At 47.2% G+C, this 18,902-nt stretch overlaps 2 protein-coding genes across 4 annotated transcripts in view; one reads left to right on the plus strand and one right to left on the minus strand.

The window, feature by feature from the left end:
- Window positions 1-18,902, plus strand: part of LOC106553795 (uncharacterized) — a 56,035-nt gene that overhangs the window by 29,553 nt on the left and 7,580 nt on the right. Inside the window, exon 1 of one of the 3 annotated variants that reach the window (XM_087711349.1) lies at window positions 18,213-18,801. The exons of the other annotated variants lie outside the window; for them this stretch is intronic. Within the exon in view, the coding sequence (XP_087567475.1) occupies window positions 18,394-18,801 (408 nt within the window). The 5' untranslated portion in view covers window positions 18,213-18,393. Of the gene's footprint in view, window positions 1-18,212; window positions 18,802-18,902 lie in introns of those variants that run through there. 3 annotated transcript variants of the gene reach the window in all.
- On the minus strand, window positions 446-10,995 carry LOC148047265 (uncharacterized). The gene is made up of 5 exons (XM_087711352.1): window positions 10,113-10,995; window positions 9,756-9,861; window positions 9,571-9,638; window positions 7,509-7,638; window positions 446-6,123 (listed from the first exon to the last, which is right to left on the minus strand). Exons 1-5 carry the CDS (start codon window positions 10,524-10,526, stop codon window positions 4,643-4,645), a joined length of 2,199 nt encoding a protein of 732 aa, XP_087567478.1. The 5' UTR covers window positions 10,527-10,995; the 3' UTR covers window positions 446-4,642.

The following is an 18,902-nucleotide window of genomic DNA, read 5'->3' on the forward strand; positions in this document are numbered from 1 at the left end:
GGCTGAAAGCCCTATGAAGCGGTATATAAGTCTACTGCTATTGCTACTGCTATTATGGCTGCAACCATCCACCTGGCAGCCACTTCGCCTGAAATCTACCTGGATTAAGACTGGTTAAAACTGAAAGCCACCAGATCCAGAAAGATCCCAAATGCTCTGCATGCTGTGATCCTCCATTCCTGAAATTGAAGGATCAGACGATGGAATGTATGCCCAGATGAGGCCCTGGGGATCAGAGGAAGGGTCACATGTGGAGGTAGGCTCCGTGTGTGGATGGAATGGACATGAGAGTGAGGAATATGAATTCTAATAAAACATTTTCTCTGATCTTCATTTCTTTGCCTTACAACAAACAGATAAGAGCTTTGCTATTTCCTGTCTTCTCTTACTGCAGGAGGAGGTGGGGAGTGGGTCTGTGCGCTGCCTCACACAAAACCTTTTATTCTCTGCAATAGGAAGGGGCCTGCGTGAGACAGAAGTTAGCACCTTACCTATTAGAAAACTGCTAGCCAGAATATTAGACACAAAAATAGCTCGCTTATAAGAAAAAACCCCAAAACCACAGAGCTGACCTGGGTGAACAGTAGGTGATGCAATTTTAGCTATTTACCATAACAAGTGTCAGACTTTAGGAGGCTGAAATCCAAATAACCAATGTTATCTGTTATGCATGGATTATTAGGGGAAGTGCGAAGGATTGAATGCAACCATCCCTTGACTATAAAAATTGCTGTAAGATTCTAATCTAGGCCCTTGGTTAGCTTTTCAAACCGGGGTCCTTATATCTTGGTACCAAAATAAAAGTATAATTCTGTATGACACCTTGTATCTGGTGACTTATCGCTTTGACACCAAGCAAGAGCCTAGTTTGAGGGCAACAAATACGTTTATTTTATATAGAACTACAAGTTTGTGTCCGTGCCTCCCTCTTCCTGTGGACAGCAGCTGCGCAATTCCTCCATATTGCCTCTCTGCAGCTGCACCTTCCAGTTGTAGGTTTCATCCAGTGGTGGAATCCGGTTCTGTGGCCATGGATTGGTGGCCATGTGACTGGGTGAGCATGGCCAATTCAAAATAACTCACATCAAGGGGTGCCTCGCTCGGCCCCTCCCCGCCACACCTTGTCACGCCCAGCCTCAACGGATCTATAGTTCTGTAAAAATGCTGTTCATTCTTATTCGACTTTATTATCTGCATCTACATACCTGCTATAGATGTACTTTCACGGATCACTGAAAGGAGGAAAAGGCTCAGATACTTTGCACAAGAGTGTGATAGATAACAAAACAGGCTTTTGAGGGGCTGCCACAAAGAAAGGGGGGCAATATATTTTCCAAAGAAGCAGAAGGCAAAACGAAGCAATAGATAAAAACTGTACAAAGAGAGAAGCAGCCAAACTTCCTGACTGTGAGAACAATTAACCAGTGGAACTACTTGCCTCCAGATGTTCTGGGTGCTTGATCACTGGAGGTTTTGAAGAAGAGTGGACAGCCATTTCTCTGAAATGGTATAGGGTTCCTTCTAAATGTTCTTCTGATACATTCCCGTTGTGGCCCAGCAGGAGCCATTGGAGCTGCCCCCAGACTCTGACAGCGAGGGGCCCTATGAGTCGGCTCTGGAGGACCCTGGACAGGGTTCCGGCTCTGAGCAGGGCGCAGAGAGGCTGTTTGGCCACCAGGAGGCGCCTGAGCCTTGGACCAGTGGGGAGGAAACAAGGGACAGTGATCCGGATGCCAGCAGTGAATTGTTCCTGGATGCCCGACACCGAAGAGCTAATGGGCATCAGGAACAGTTGCGCAAGTACAGGAGGTAATTGCACTCAGCTGATGGTCATTAGGCTCCTCTCCAGACTATAAAAGGACTGCTTGTGCACACGCCCCTTTTGCAGAAGTCAACCCAGGAACTGTTGGAGAACATTATTGTGAGCTTGGCAGGCTGGATTGCTGCCACAGCTTATCTGTGCTGGATTGCTGCCCAAGCTTGTCTGTGCCGGTTTGCTGCCAAGGACTGTCTGTCAGTTAATTAAATGCCGTAACTTATCTTTGGCTCGGAGTGTGTTGGTGTGGGACAAGGGGGGTCTGAACACATTCCCCAGGCCTTCTACTCAGATTTTGGCATTTTCAGTTTTCCTGCTGAGCAGGGGGTTGGACTAGAAGACCTCCAAAGTCCCTTTCAATTATTATTCCATTATTCCTCAGAAACATATACTCAATTTAAGCAAATTCCCTTGTTTTGGAGACTTTAGAATCTTTAGAAGATGAACAACTTTTGAATGTAGCTGATTTAAAGGAGGTTTGGCTGAAGTTAAGAAGTGTGCATGTGGGCGTGTCTGCATGCAATATTATGCAATTATCAAGAAAAATATTCAGAGCCCACCTACAACCCGGAGAATCTGTGGAACAGCATTTTGTACTCTTGCAAACTTTGTAGCGTTAGAACAATGTGGAATTCAGTTTCCTGAATTTAAAAAAGTGTTATTGGTGTTAAAGTCTGGATGAAACATGAGACATAGTTTCTGCAGTGTTTGAGCAAACGTCTTTCCACACTCCATGCATTTACTGTAAATTGCTTCTCTCCTGAGTGGATTTTTTTTAAAAATTATTTTTAAATACACATCAATATCAACACATGAACAGTGAGGCATCTGGGTATCATTTCTTTAAATATAAGTAGTAGTGATATCATTGTTATTTGTCATACTTATATAATTGTAATGTTATTATACATATTTGTTAAAATATAGACCATTATTTAATTGTTCAACGTTTTAATTGTTCCCCATTCTAATAACAATAGGAATATCATTAAAACATAGTGTCACCATCTTTCAACATCTAATCTTTATATTTGGCTATATTATTATTCCTCCTATTTCTTGTGTCTGCCTCTATTTTGGCTCCTAATAATATCAATCTTGTGTTACAAAACATTTCCTCTATTCATCATCTCTTGCCTGTTTTAATATTTCAATTCTTATTCATTTGACCTGCTTCCCAAATGACCTGCCTTGGATCTTCTCGATCTAAATCTTTCCTGTTTTACTTAAGTATTTCTTCCATCTCTACTATCTTTCGCTGCCAAGCCTCCAGAGGATCTGCCCAACTCTTCATTTTCTTTTCAAAAATATCTTGCTGTTTGTCCAAAATTATTTTTTTGGCCTTTTAGCATGTACTTTCCATGAATTGCTTCATTAATTTGTATTTCTTTCATTCATTCATTACCCCTTCTGAATCACTTTGTAGCTTCTCATTTATATTATTCGCCAAATCCATTATCTCACTGTGATTCCTTGTCATAGAACAGCGATGCCAAACCTTTTCAGCCCAAACCTGAATGTGTGCGGGCAGAGCCCCGGAAACTCCAAGACTAGCTGGCTGTTTTTTTTTTCAGGTTTCTGGCACATACATGCATGCATGCCAGCTGGTCTTTGCGTGTGTTGGAAACACAAAGATCAGGTGACCGGCACATACATGGGCACTGGCCAGCTGATCTTCGGGTTTCCGGCACTCCAGCACATGTGCAGACCAGCTGACTGGCAGACCAGCTGGAGACAGCACATGTGCCCACAGAAAGAACTCTGTGTGCCACCTCTGGCATGCCTGCCATTGGTTTGCCATCGCAGTTATAGAATCAGAAATGCTTTGGAACATCGCCACCAATTCTTTTTAGTGATAACCCACTAATTTCCCCCTTGCCTTATTTTTTTACGTCTAAATATGGCTCAGTAGTCTGTCACTGGTCTATCACTGCCACCGAGTCTCAATTATCTTTGTCCTCAGTCAATCTGGAAATCATTTACTCAGCCCTGTTGTTGCTCCTCCGGGAATATAGTAATATAGTTCTTTATATCCCACAAATAGTCAATTTAGCTCTTTTTGGTAATTCAGGAAAATTTCCAAATGTCTTAAGTCCCCTCTATAAATTCAATCCTTACTCCTGATATTTGAAAGTCATTTTACATAGATGTCTCCCGTATTTTTACCATTTGAGCTCCAGGAGTCACGGATTAGTTAAATATAAAACAATAGATAGCTCAGCGGTTCTCTAGGTCTTGTTTCCACTTTCTCTTCTGTTTTATCAGTATTTTCCCAGGATTAAAAGAGTATAATATATTCCGTTCCAAAGTAGATGGCGCTTTCCGCTTAACTTCAATGTTGTATAAATTCTAACAAGTTGTTGCATTTATTCAAAAAAATAATCAAAATTCTAACAAATAGTTCTAGCATTTTAAAATGTTAGTGATCAAAACTTTTTATGTTTTTAAACATTTTGTGCTTTGGGGGTCTGTAATTTTTCTCCGCTTAAACAAACTCTTCAAAGAGTCCTTCTTCCAGATTTTATTTTCTTTAGGATTGATCTTAGATAATAAAAAAGTCATCTCACCCAGTTCCAGTCACTGTTCAGACACTGCTCCAGCACATTCTTTGTTTCTTTGGCTGCCCAACTTCACGGCAGCCATAATGGCTACCTCTCATCCGCCTCATCAGATGATACGGAATTAGCCCTGGATCAACCAGGAGAGCTTCGGCTCTCCACGACCTGAGTGGGCACCACCCCACTCTTTATGGGGCCCTCCAACGAAGGAATTTGGCATGGGTTTGCGGATCCCCATTTTTTGCGTCCAATAGCGCCACAACATCAATCAGAAGCCCTCTGAGTGGATCTTTTTGTGGTTTCTAAGTCCACTGCTCTGAGCAAACAACTTTCCACAGTCCATGCATTTATATGGTTTCTCTCCTGAGTGGACCTTTTTGTGGCTTCTTAGTCCACTGCCATGAGTAAATGTCTTTTCACACTCCATACATTTATACGGCTTCTCCCCTGTGTGGATCATCTTATGGGAAATAAGATTACCTCTTTGAGCAAAGGTCTTTCCACATTCCATGCATTTAAATGGTTTCTCTCCTGTGTGGAGCTTTTTGTGGCTGCTAAGGCCACTGCTATAAGCAAAGGTCTTTCCACACTCCATGCATTTATATGGTTTCTCTCCTGAGTGGATGTTTTTGTGGCTTCTAAGTCCGCTGCTCTGAGCAAATGTCTTTCCACACTCCATGCATTTATACGGCTTCTCCCCTGTGTGGATCACCTTATGAGAAATAAGATTATAACTATGAACAAAGGTCTTTCCACACTCCATGCATTCAAATGGCTTTTTCCCCATGTGGATCTTTTTGTGGATAGTAAGTCTACTGCTCAGAGCAAAAGTCTTTCCACACTCCATGCATTTATATGGTTTCTCCCCTGTGTGGATCCTTTTATGGATAGTAAGTGTACTGCTATGAGCAAAGGTCTTTCCACACTCCGTACATTTATACGGCTTCTCCCCTGTGTGGATCATCTCATGGCGAATAAGATGAGCTCTTTGAGCAAAGGTCTTTCCACACTCCCTGCATTTAAATGGATTTTCTCCTGTGTGGATCTTCTTGTGGATAGTAAGTGTACTGTTCTGAGCAAAGGTCTTTCCACACTCCATGCATTTATATGGTTTCTCTCCTGAGTGGAGCTTTTTGTGGTTAGTAAGCCTTCTGCTTTGAGCAAATGTCTTTCCACACTCCATGCATTCATAGGGTTTCTCCCCTGTGTGGATCCTCTTATGCATAGTAAGTGTGGTGCTATGAGCAAAGGTCTTTCCACACTCTATGCATTTATATGGTTTCTCACCTGTGTGGATCCTTTTATGGATAGTAAGATGCCCGTTTTTGCTAAAACATTTTCCACATTCCAAACATTTATAAGGCTTCTCTTTTGTGTCAACCGCTTTTTGAGGTGTAAGGAAGATATTCCCAAGAAAAAGAATGAATGTCCCATTGTAATTTTGTCCGTTGTGTCCTCTTAGAGCATCTTCTCTTTTGTTTTGGGTTAAATAGTGTTCATTTACTTGTACTTTAGGTTTGATTAGTTGCACACTTTTTGTAGTACATTTTTTCCTTATTTTCTCCTGTTGGGCATGAAAGTTTGGCATTGGAGCATCGGTGGAAGATGAACTCTCCTGATTCCAATTCTTTGACTGGTTTCTCTCATTGCTTTCAAATTCCATTTGAATTCCAAATTTTTCCGTTCCATCTTTAGCACTGATCACTTGGAACAGTTCACGGGAATCTTGATTCTTCTGCCCATTAATACCTTCAAAGCAAAAGAGAAATGAAAATGATAACAAGGTTAGAGAAAAAGATTAAGCTGCAGAAAGTCAAGTGAATTTCCTTCTGAATTTCTCAAATTCCATTATGTTGTATGTTTGCATGCCTACAGTGTTGTGATATAGACATGATGATTTCTATATTCATGAGTCATGAAAACTTTGAAAAAATCTAGAAAACACCTCTTTCTTTACAATTATCTCTATACAAGGAAATCTCACTCAGAGTCAGTTTTGAGTTAAGGAATAATCAGGGGAAACATCCAAGGAGGAATGAGGAGAAAACTTAAAATTTATTGGGGTGGGTTAATTTCAGCAGAGACCTGTAAGAACTGAAACAATTTTGAAACAAGCTCCTTCTTCCCCAGTGTCTGTCTGGTAGGTGTGACCCCTGCTCAGCCCGATCCCAGGGTTGAGACTTTGGAGCGAAATCCTTTGCTGAAGCCTCCCATTGGCTTGTAAACGCTCTTTGGGCTGAGACTGCAAAGATTGGGAGGCTTTGAGAATGGCTATTTTGCTGCCCCAAAGGCTCATGGCTTGTAAGGGCTCTTTGGCTGGATCTGGTACAGGCGTCAATTCGCAAAGAACGGAGGCCTAAAGTACTTTACTGTGAGATCACACAAGACTAGTAATGCAAGATCTCAAGCTACTAATCTGATGTGATCTCGCACTGCAGTACTTTAGGCCTTTGTTTGTTTAAAAACTGAGGGCTGCACAAGATCCAGGGCAAAAGTCTCTGAAAATGAAGCGGCCTTCCCTCTCTTTGCAAAGCATTTTGCCTTGGATCTCGTGCAGGCCTTGATTAGCAGAGAACCAAGGCCTAAAACACTGTAGTGTGAGATCACGTGAGTTCAATAGTACTAGATTTCCCACTACTGATCTCACGTATCTCTCCTTACTTTAGGGCTTTTTTTCTGCAAATGCACCAAAACAGGCAAAGGAACCGATGGCTGGCCTCATCGTCACAAGTTATGTCTCGGCAAGGTGGCGGAATACGTAGGGCGAATGTTGCAGTTTAATTAGTTTGTCAAACATGTAGAAGATAACAGGTACAAGTATAAACATGGACATGAACAAAGGGAATGATTAAAAATAAATGGGGAAAGTAGGACAGGGACGGAAGGCACGCTGGTTGCTTATGCACGCCCGTTTTACGGACCTCATAGGAATGGGGTGAGATCCCCGGTAGACAGTTTAAGGTTGAAGCTATGGAAGTTGGAGTAAGTAACAACAGTCAGGTAGAGCATTCCAGGTGTTGACCACTCTGTTGCTTCTCCCTCGCAGGAGATATCTGATTAGTGTTTTTTTAAATAAAAAACTAACTATAATCTGTCTTCTTGAACTCTCTGATTGGGGACTAGAAAACTCTTACCCAGAGAGACCACGTTCCTATGGTTTTCAAGCATGACTTCCGAATGCAACGCTTTCTGGTCAGGATCCAGCTGAGACCATTCCTCCTCAGAGAAATACACAGCCACCTCCTCGAAGGACACAAGACTCTCCTGAAAACGGAAAAAAGAACAGAACACGAGGATTCACAAGATCTGTTCATTTTCATCAATGATTTGAACAAGAGGATAGAAGGGGAACTCCTCAAATTTGCAGACAAGACCAAATTGACAGGAATACCAATACTCCTGAAGATAATCTTCAGATATAGAAGGATTGACAGATTGGGCCCCATCTAACAAAATGAAATCAATAGTGAGAAATGTAAGGGTCTACATTTAGGAAAGAAAAACCAAATGCACTGACATAGAATAGGTGATGCCTGGCTCAACAGTAGTAAGTGCAAAAGGGATCTTGGAGTCCTAATGGACAACCACTTAAATATCAGTCAGCAGTATGCTACAATTGCCAACAAAACCCCAACAGAATCATAGGCTGCATTAAGAGGGATAGAATCAAGATCACATGAAGTGTTAGTACCACTTTATAATGCCTTGGTAAGACCTCACTCGGAATATTACATCCAGTTTTGGTTGCCAGGTGTAAAAAAGATCTTGAGTCTCTAAAAAGGGTGCAGAGAAGAGCAACCAAAATTATTAGTGAACTAAATGCGAAAACATATAAAGAATGGTTGTGGGAATTGGGTATGTCTAGTGTTATGAAAAGAAGAGCTAGGGAGTGACATGATAGCAGTGCTCCAAGAAGGAATGGATGGAAACTATTCAAGGAGAGAACCAACCTACAAGTAAAGAGGAATTTCCTGACAGTGAGAACAATTAATCAATGGAATGACTTGCCTCCAGAAATTGTGGGTGCTCCAACACTGGAGGTGTTTATGAAGGAATTGGACAGCCATTTATCTGAAATGTTATAGGGATTCCTGTCCCAGCAGAGGGTTGGACTAGAAGACCTCTAAGATCCCTACCAACTCTGTTATTCTGTTCTATTCTTCTCTAAATTCCCAAAGCAAAGATATGCACTAAATTATATGGCTGTGCGTCACACAAGTCCTAATTTTAGGTAAGAAAATGGGAAATCTGAAAATTGCTTTCACTGAAAAAATATTTGGGAAAGTTTTATCAAGTTGATTGATTCTAGAAAACCTTCCGAGCCTTTCAGTAAAGTAATCCCACTTCAGGATCAACTGATCTATCGCTCTGTCATTGATTGATCTAGTAGTCTGAGCCATTCACTGAAAGGAAGAAAACAAAGAGAAAATTCCCTGGGAAAGTCATTTCTCAGCTTTTGCAAAGCATGAAAGTTTGATCTCCTAATCGAGGCACAAATCAGAGGATTGGAGATTATTTTGTAGCCCAAAATACCGTGATTAAATGCTCAGCATTGCCACTCCCTTTGGATTTTAATAGTCTGCTTTATTTTTTAATACAATTTCCTTATTTTTGAACTATAGGTTATAAATAAGGCTTTTAAAAAATGGTAGTGTGGCAATGTATTTATTTTTCATTGTTGTTGTTAGCTGAAAAGTCGTGTCTGACCCATCACGACCCAATGGACAATGTTCCTCCAGGCCTTCCTGTCCTCTACCATCTTCTGGAGTCCATTTAACCTCACACCGAGTGCGTCGGTGACTCCATTCAGCCGCCTTATTCTCTGTCGGCCACTTCTTCTTTTGCCCCTAATCTTTCCCAGCATTAGGCTATTCTCCAGTCCAAGTCAAAGAAATACCCCCACAAAATGGGTCTCTAGCAGCTCCTGCCAATGTGGTAGGTTTATTCCTATTTCTTGAAGAACTTTTGCATCATGTAAACTCAAAGTTGGAGCAGAACTTTGAAGAAGAAGATAACCAGAGGAAGCTACACTGGCTGACAGCAACCTGAACCTGCTATCCTGCTCTCCATGTTGTGGAAGAACACAAAAATAATCCAGGCCAAATAAGGGGGCGAAATAAAAAGAGAGATCACTCTGCACATCTGCTTCATTTCCTTAAAGAAGAATACAAATCTAATATATTTTCCCTTTCTTACTTGATTTGGAGGTTCAACGGCTGTTTGATCTCCGTCATAAAAACCAGAAAGCTTCATTTTTTGTTTCTCTGTAAGGAATATATAATTTCAAAATCCATAATTAGAAAAATAGGAGGAGGTATTCTATAGAAGAGAAGAGATAGTGAAAGGAAGACAGATGGGCAATCGGGATGATCTTCTATTACCTTCCGAGGTGTCCTGACTTTGAACTTCCCAAGGGAAAAATAGCTCCTGAGGGGGATTTGATGGGTTCTTCTCTCCCTCAGGATCTCTGATCTCCACACTGCAGCACTTCAAATAGGAGGAAGGAAAAAAGAAGCAGAATTAATGTACATCACACAACACAAACTGGATTCTTATATTCGGAACACAACCTCAAAGCCCCCAATACCCATCCATGAAGTTGAGTGTGGAAACAATGGAAGAACGTCCTACAAGAATCGGTGAATTGACACGTATGATGAATAGAGAAGTTTGGGAAGGAGGGGTGAAGTATTCAGACACTTTCTCTATTCCCTTCTGAGCTCCCTAAAGTCTCTCACCTGCAACTCATCCTGCTCCTTCTGCTCCTCCGCCTGGCTCAAAAGGAAGCCTTCGGCCAGAGCCACCACCTGGGAGCTGCTCTCTGCTCCACACTCCCGCACCCAGCCCTCCATCTCTGGGGGCAGGAGACCCAGAAGATGCTCCAGAACCACCAGGTCCAGCATCTGGGCTTTGGTGCGTTTTTCTGGTCTCAGCCATCGCCTGCAAACGTCATGGAGTCGGCTGCAAAGTCCTCGGGGACCCTCAGCCTCCCGGTAATGGATGGAGTTCCAGGGCTGAACTTCTGAAGGGAGGATGATTTCCTCCTCCAGGATCTTCTGCCCAGTGATTGTCCCGGTCTCTCCACAGCTCCCAGACTGAACAGCTGAAGGGCCTTTTCCGCTTCCCTCCTTGGCAAAAGGTTGTGTCTCCATCCTTTTTCTGTCCTGCAGAGCAACTCCAGATGGGTCCAAGGACTCTGGTGGGTCTCCGGATGCCTTTTCCTTCACGGGACCAAGTTATTCTGCTCTTTTTTTTCCTCCCGAAGAGAAAAGTTTGCCTTGCAAAGACCACAAATGGATTCCAGTTTCTGTATCTGAGATGGAAAGAAAAAGAAAAGCCAAGATTTAGAAAGTGGAATTCAGCCACAGAATAACCTTCACCCAACCTGCCCGGAGCCCCAAGCGGCTCATCCCAGTGCAGGGCCGAGGGAAGGAGGCAGTTGGAGAGGCCGCCTCGGTTCTCTCCCACTCCAAAGACAGAACGGGGGCCTCAGGGAGCCTGGTGCGAATCCTGCCTCCTCCTCGCCCGGCTTCTCTGCTCTCCTGCTGGGCCTCCGTAAGCCCTCCTCCACTCGGGCTCTTCCCCCGCTTTCCCCTGCAGGGAGAGGGCGGCTGGGGAGAGTGGGACCCAGTAAGATGTACCCCCCCTCATCCGGGACAAGCCTGGAAGTCCTCCCTTCAGTCCCTCCGCCTCCTGCCTTAACAGCGGTTAAGGAGAGAGAGTGCGGCGTCCTAGAGAGAAAAGGCTCAGTGATGTCACTTCCTTCGCCGCCTCCTGTGGAAAGCGAGCCGTGACGTTCGCCCTCCAGTGGGCCAATAGGGAAGCGCCTGGAGTTCCCTTGGCAGAGGGCGCCCCCTGAAGGAATTGGGGGCAAAGTGCCAGGATTGTAGAAAGGGCGGGAAAGAGGAGCCCCTCTGAGGGCAAAGAGGGAGGGCGGGGATGATGGGCTTGGGAGTAGGGTTCCCTGTCAGACAAAAGCTTCAACGTCTGTTCTTCTTTTCCCCTTTTACATTAACCCAAATGTATTGAAGGAGTTTTTTGTCTTTCTTCTGTTGCGTTTCAAAAGCGGTTTGGTTATTTCTTCTATATAGCGCTACGCCAACTCCGCCTCTTCCATTTCGGTCTCCCTATTTATTTATTTATAGAACAGAATAAATGGCGAAGAGAGGAGATTTAAGACATTGGAAGATGCCGTCATTTCTCCCCTCCTCCTTTTCATCAGACTAGACTCACCCAGTTCCAACAGCCGTTTCTTTTGTATGTTCCCGCCTCCATCTTTGTGGCTCTTCTTCTTTGCACTCTTTCTTGAGTCTCAAGATCTTATTTATTGATTATACAAAACACAAAGAAAAATAGAAATAGGAAATTAAGGGGAAGAGAAAGAGGGGAAAAGGACGTCTGAAGGGGAAAAAACGCCATTCCAGCCTGACAATTCAACCTGATCAACAAAATCAAAGTCATTTTAGGTCTGTTTCTTTTGAACACTTTAAATGTGAAGATATTCAATTTAACGGCTGGAGAAGGAAAGCGCAGGATGGTCCCAAACAGCCCGTTGTGGCTGAGTGAAGGCTGGCTCCCGTCTGAGGGGATCTGCGCTCTGATTGGTTGCTGCAGGTGGAAAGGGGGCGTTTCCCTTGTTTCGCGCCTTTTCCTTCTGGGCGCCGTTTCAGATTTACCTCAGGATGCTCCTGACTGTGTTCTCTGCTGCGAATGTTAAATACATTTATATTGATATAAAACTATATGTTTGTGTCCGTTGTTTCCCTCCAAGATTTCTCAGGGGGAAATCTCTTTTTTTCCATAGTCTGAGTATCCTAAGGATGGTCTCTGGCAGCTCTGGGGTCCCATTTTCCCGCTCCCACTCGGCAGGAGGAACTGCCTGGTCTCCACGGCCCTTCCTATGGAGCTGGGGCCGGTCTCCGAGTGGGGCATTTTCTCAAAGAGGGCTGCGGCATTTTTTGCCCTCAGCTGGGAAAAAAATATCCCAGGGAAAATAGGAGGATATACTTTTCTCCCCCCCCCCCCCCCACGAAGAAGCAGGGCCGTTTGGAGGCTACGCAGGAATCGGGGGGGGCTGCTCCAGTTCATCTGCGCAAGAGGTGGAAGAAGGCTGGGTGCACATCTCACGTTCAGGGCAGTATTCGGCGAACATGCACATGGTGGAGAAAGCCGCCATCTTTGTCGCCAATGCTTTGTTCTGGTAAGCTGAGGTAAGACAGACGCTACTGTGTGCAATGGAACGCTTCACTAACAAGGCCAACACAGGTAACAACAACAACTGACAGGGAACCCTGACAGCTATTTATATGAATGCTGTCAGGCGGGCAGCCAATCCGGGGGCTGCAATTCCCACTCCTGCAAACAGGCCCGTCGCAGCCAATCAGAAACAGAACTGGAACTTTCTGCCTAGCGCCGGTCATGACTCCGAGGACTTGACCCTTTCCGCCCGTTGAGATGAAGAACAGCCATTCTTGAACCAAAACCGAGCTCCTATTTGCGGTGGGTCAGAAAACCCCACAGCGTCTGGGGGTAAAAGCGGCCCTCCGGCAGCCCCTTTGCCAGGAAGGAGGCAAAAGGCAGAAGCTTCCGGCTGTGAGGCTGCGTCTCCCGTTTCTTCATACACAGCAGCCCCCGTCCCCGTCCAAGCCAGGCAGGATCCCGGGAGAGGGCAAAAGGAAGTCCATACTTCCCTCCAGGGTTGGCATGAACCCCCCCCCCCGGGCTGCCGCCCCCCAAGACTGAAGGGACCCCCACTCCCACTTTCTCCGCTTCTCTTTCTGCGCCGAACTAAACTCTTCTATCGGATGAAGCAACAGAGACTCTGCCCGGAGATCGATGACGCTGCAGAAGGGAGGATTCCCATTGGTCCTTTCGCTTTTCTGGCCACTCCCAAATCCAAAATTCGAGGAAAATGCCGCAATGCAGACCCACCGACTCCGCCTCTGGGTCTGGAGACCTCGGCGTCTTTCAGCTCTATCTTCGGGGGCGCTTGTGGGGCAGCATCCGTGGCTTTTGCTGGACTCCCCTTGATGCTGCTGGTGGGAGCGCTGGCCCGGATCCCCGGAAGCGAAGGGGGAAAAGAAGACCCCCCGGTAAGGAGGGTCTATTCTGGGGGACGAGGAAGGCTCTGAGGGGCTGTCAGTGCTCCTAGGGGAGGAGGGGAGAAAGGGACTGGGACCCTACTTGTGGGAAAAGGCGTAGAGGGAAGAGAGGCAGGAGCCTGCAGGAGCCGAGGTGGCGCAGTGGTTAGAGTGCAGCACTGCAGGCTACTTCAGCTGACTGCAGTTCTGCAGTTCGGCTGTTCAAATCTCACCGGCTCAAGGTTGACTCAGCCTTCCATCCTTCCGAGGTGGGTAAAATGAGGACCCGGATTGTTGGGGGCGATATGCTGACTCTGTAAACCGCTTAGAGAGGGCTGAAAGCCCTATGAAGCGGTATATAAGTCTAACTGCTATTGCTATTGCCTCCATCTCCGCGTGATGTCCGCCCCCTTGCAATTGCCCCCGCAGGACGAAGAGAGACCTCTCCTCTCTGACAGAGTTGGGGGGGGTCGCGGGAAGGCAACCGGTGTGGGATAAGAGGCAGCCTCACGCCCCTCTAGGCCCCCCTTCTCCCGTGGCTAGGTGGGAGTGGGACCTTCGGGACTCCTAATTGGAGGTTGAGCTCCAAAGTTTCCTGCACCAGATGACCTACATTGTCCCTTCCAACTCTGTTAATCTGTTAAAGAGATTGACAACCTTTTATCTGAAATGGCATAGGGTTTACCTGCCTGAGTCGGGGGTTGGACTAGAAGACCTCCGAGATCCCTTCCGACTATATTATTCTATTCTTTGCTGTTCTGTTCTATTCTTTCCTCCCTCCTTCCCTCCCCCATCCATCCATCTACCCTTCCTTCCACTTTATTGAACTCAGTGGGAGGAAAACCGGGAGGTTTTCCCATAGTCTTGCTGGGAATTGAAGGAGTATAAATTATGACATAAGAAGAAATACAATAAAATAAGTGCCCCCCCCCCATCGCTTGCACAGGACCAGCCCGATCCCCGCGCAACCTCCAAATGGCCCTGTTTTTGCTAAAGGGAGAGGATAGTGGGAAAGAAAACTCTTTGCTCTGATCCTTTTCTTAACTGAGGGGAGGGCAAGAAATGCGACATCCCCCCCCCTTTGGAAAAATGTCCCCCCAAGAGCCATGGGCTCCTCTCCATGCGAGGGAGGGAGGGTCAGCGGCGACCAGGTAGCTCTTTGGGATGGAGAGAAAGCTCCAATGTGGATCTCTGTTGAGATGGGTGGGGAACTGGGACCCCAGAGCAGCCAGAGAAAATACTTGGGATATTCAGACTATTAAAAAAAGAGATTTTCCCCTGAGCCTTTCCTGGATTTGGCCCTTTTCAGCCTTTGCTGAAAAATCCACCGTCCAAGCCTTCCGCATAGCCTTGAAGAACTGGCTCGCCCGTCAGGCCTGGGGATAGGAATAGTTACCCCTCCCGAATGATGAATGTATGTTGCCTACCATTTTATTATATGTTTCTATCTTGATGTTTGTACCCCCCCTCCCCCGGTTTTATGTGAGCCGCCCTGAGTCCCCTCAGGGAAAAGGGCGGCCTACAAATACAAATAAAACTCTAAAACTTTGCCCCTTTGCCCTCTGAGCCCCTCCTCGACTATGGGGCTCCCCCCATGCCTCTGGAGGACGGCCAGGCAGTGATGCTGCGCTATAACCCAGGAGACCCACCCTCCGGATTTGGCCCTCCCTTCCCCTTAGTCAGTCCCACACCCCCAGTACTTTCAGTGACCCTTCCGAAGTTCCCCTCCCCCAAGTGAGCTGGAGGAAGCCCAAAGGCCCCTTTCAGAGAAGGACCAGGGCCAGGGGTGAAATTCAGCAGCTTCTGAGGAACCGGCAAATACCACCTCTGGCTGGCCCCAGAATGCGGTGGGAGTGAGGATTTTCCACTATCCTTCCCCTGCCACGCCCACCAAGCCACGCCCATAGAACCGGTAATAAATTGAATTTCACCACTGACCAGGGCCCTTTCGCGCCCCCCCCCCCGACCAGACAGCTTGGGAACCTAAACAGACATCTAGTCCACCACTCCATGCACACAGAGGAAAGTCTCATCGCAACGAGATCAAAGAAAGTGGAGGGTCCCTTCTGGGCCTGCCCTGAACCTCCCCTCTTCAGCTGCAGTTTCTCAAGACTGAAGGGATTCCCCCCCATTCACTTTCACTTTCGCTCTGCGCCGAACCCCCCCTCCAGGTGAAGTCACAAAGGACTCCGCCTGGGGACGGATGACGCTCCAGCAGGGAGAATTCCCATTGGCGCTTGAGCTCGTTCTGGCCCCTCCCAGCTCAAAAGTCCGAGAAAAACGCTCCGCTCCCATTCCTCCTCTCGGGCTGGAAGCATCTGCCCGAAACACACACTGACGGTCATTAAATGAGACGGTTGCGCCGTAGGAAGAGCTGCTGCGCTGGATGATAAGGCGGGGAGGGAGAGATAGCGAGGACAAGTTGGGAGTCAGAGACAGACACCCCCAATCCGAAGGGAAGCCCCAGAAACCCCTCAGCTGGATCAGGCAGAGGCGCCGCCTTTTCTCACGGGAGAAGAAAAAAAGCGAGTTCCATCCTTGAAACACGCGTCTCCCTTGCTCGGAACGTCTGGACGAAGCGGCCTCTTCCGATTCCACTCCCCCCGGCCCCAAATGTGAAAGGAACACCCCGCCCCCCTTTCTTTCTGTGAGTCAGGGGAAAAAGCCCCACCATCTCCGGGCTTTTACACACACGGAGGCTGCTGGGCAACAGCCGCAGGCAAAACGGCTCCCGGCTCGGCTTGGAGGGAGGAAGAAGCTACGATGATCGCCTCGGGAGCCCGAATGGCGGCGGCGGCGGTTGCCAGAGGCGGAGTCCCGACACTCTGGATTACCAGACGCCGCAGAAACGGCACCGAAATCCTCCCGCTCGGCTCTCCCAGAAGAGAATTTGGGGGACTTCCCCGGAGAAGCGGGGTGGCAAACTATCCCCCAAAGCCCCAGAAGGCGAGAAGCAACGGGTGGAAAAGGAACCAAGGAGAGAAGCAATCTAAGGAGAAAGTTCCTGACAGGAAGGAGAATTAACCGGTGGAACTCCTTGCCACCAGAGGTTGTAAATCCTCCGACACTGGAGAGTTTAAAGAAGAGACTGGACTGAAATGGTATATAGCTTCTCCTATGCCTGAGCAGGGGGCTGGACTAGATGACCTCCAAGGTCCCTCCCAGCCCTCTTCTCTTCCAACTGCAGGCCGTTCTTGGTTCTGCGCGTCAATAAACCCCCTTCCTTAAGCAGCCTCCATTTTCTTCCCTTCTTGGAACTGGACCCGTTTTTCCTTCCGACACTATCAGGGGATAAAATAGAAACCCAGGACTGGAAGGTGCAACTGAAGCGGTTTAATGTGGAGGAAACATGCAGCTGGTGTACAGGATAGCCTTTATTGTCATTGTACAAAATAAATGCAACGAAATTGTCCAAAGGAAAAGGGAGACACGGACACAATCTTGTAATTTCGTATCAATATAAATGTATTTAACATTCGCAGCAGAGAAAACAGACAGGAACATCCTGAGGTAAATCTCAAACGGCGCCCAGAAGGAAAAGGCGGGAAACAAGGGAAACGCCCCCTTTTCCACAAGCAGCAACCAATCAGAGCTCAGATCCCCTCAGGCGGATCCTTCTCCAACCGTTAAATTGGATATCTTCACATTTAAAGTGTTCAAAGGAAACGGACCAAAAATGACTTTGTTTTTGTCCATTAGATTGAATTGTCAGGCTGGAATGCCTTTTTTAGATTATCTGGGTTCTGTGCTAAAAAGAAGAAAGCATTTTTTTCTCTTCTACCTCAGACTTTCTTTCCCGCTCTTTCTCCTCCCCTTAATTTCCTATTTCTTTTTTTTTCTTTATGTTTTGCATAATTAATAAATAAGATCTTGAGAAGCCAGAGAAGAGCAACAAAGTTGGAGCTAAAAACATGAAAAACGGTTGCTGGAACTGGGTTGAGTCTAGTCTGATGAAAAGAAAGAGGCTCCCACGAAGATTTGTTCTCTCTTATGCCAGCGTTTCTCAACCTTGGCGACTTTACGTCCTGTGGACTTCAACTCCCAGAATCCCCCAGCCAGCATAGAATTCTGGGACTTGAAGTCCACAGGACTTAAAGTGGCCAAGGTTGAGAAACACTGCCTTATGCGGACCCAATGAAGTTGAACTACCCTGGCTCTTCGCGCCAAATCCACCAGGGGGCGCCTTCTGCCAAGACAAGGAACTCCAGGCGCTTCCCTATTGGGCCACTGGAGGTCGAGCGTCACACTGACTTTCCAGTGGAGGCTGAGAAGGAAGTGACGTCACCGAGCCTTGCCTTTCTAGGACGCCCCACTCGTTCTCCTTAACCGCTGGGGTTCCGCAGGAGGCGGAGAGGCTGTCGTGGGGGACATCCAGACGTGCCCCGGGTGAGTTGGGGGCCCTTCCCGAGTCCCATACTCCGGACTCCGCCTTCTCCCTGCAGGGAAAAGCAGGAGAAGCGGGGGAAGAGCCCGAGTGGGAGGAGGGGAGGGTCGGCTTTACGGAGGCCCAGCAGGAGAGGAGAGAAGCCGGGCGAGGAGGAGGCAGGATTCGCACCAGGCTCCCCAAGGCCCCCATTCTGTCTTTGGAGTGGGAGAGAAGCGGGACGGCCTCTCCAGCTGCCTCCTTCCCGGCCCTGCTTGGGGGGGACCTCTGCTCTGTTCTGGGATGAGCCGCTTGGGGTTGAGTGAAGGTTGTTCAGTGGCTGAATTTCCACTTTCTAATTCTTGCCTTTTCTTTTTCTTTCCATCTCAGATACAGAAACTGGAAGCCATTTGTGGTCTTTGCAAGGCAAAATCTTGGGGAGGGGAAAAAAGGAGCGGAATAACTTGCAGGGATCCGTCCTGGGACACCAGAAATGGTCCCGTGAAGGAAAAGGCATCTGGAGACCCACCAGAGTCCTTGGACCCATCTGGAGTTGCTCTGCAGGACAGAGAAAGGATGGAGACGCAACCTTTTGCCAAGGAGGGAAGCGGAAAAGGCCCTTCAGCTGCTCAGCCTGGGAGCTGTGGGGAGATCGGGACAAGAACTGGGCAGAAGATCCTGGAGGAGGAAACCATCCTCCCTTCCAAAGTTCAGCCCTGGAACTTCATCCAATACCAGGAGGCTGAGGGTCCCCGAGGACTTTGCAGCCGACTCCATGACATTTGCAGGCAATGGCTGAGACCAGAAAAACACACCAAAGCCCAGATGCTGGACCTGGTGGTTCTGGAGCAGCTCTTGGGTCTCCTGCCCCCGGAGATGGAGAGCTGGGTGCGGGAGTGTGGAGCAGAGAGCAGCTCCCAGGCGGTGGCCCTGGCCGAAGGCTTCCTCCTGAGCCAGGCGGAGGAGCAGAAGGTCCAGTTGCAGGTGAGAGACTTTAGGGAGCTCAGAAGGTAATAGAGCCGTGGGTCTCAACGTTCTTAATGCAGCAACCTTTAATACAGTTCCTCATGTTGTGGTGACCCCCA

The sequence above is a fragment of the Thamnophis sirtalis genome, unplaced genomic scaffold (genome assembly GCF_051295495.1).
Source record: "Thamnophis sirtalis isolate CommonGarterSnake01/CBP01778 unplaced genomic scaffold, rThaSir2_p1.2 scaffold_3, whole genome shotgun sequence".
NCBI lineage: Eukaryota > Metazoa > Chordata > Lepidosauria > Squamata > Natricidae > Thamnophis > Thamnophis sirtalis.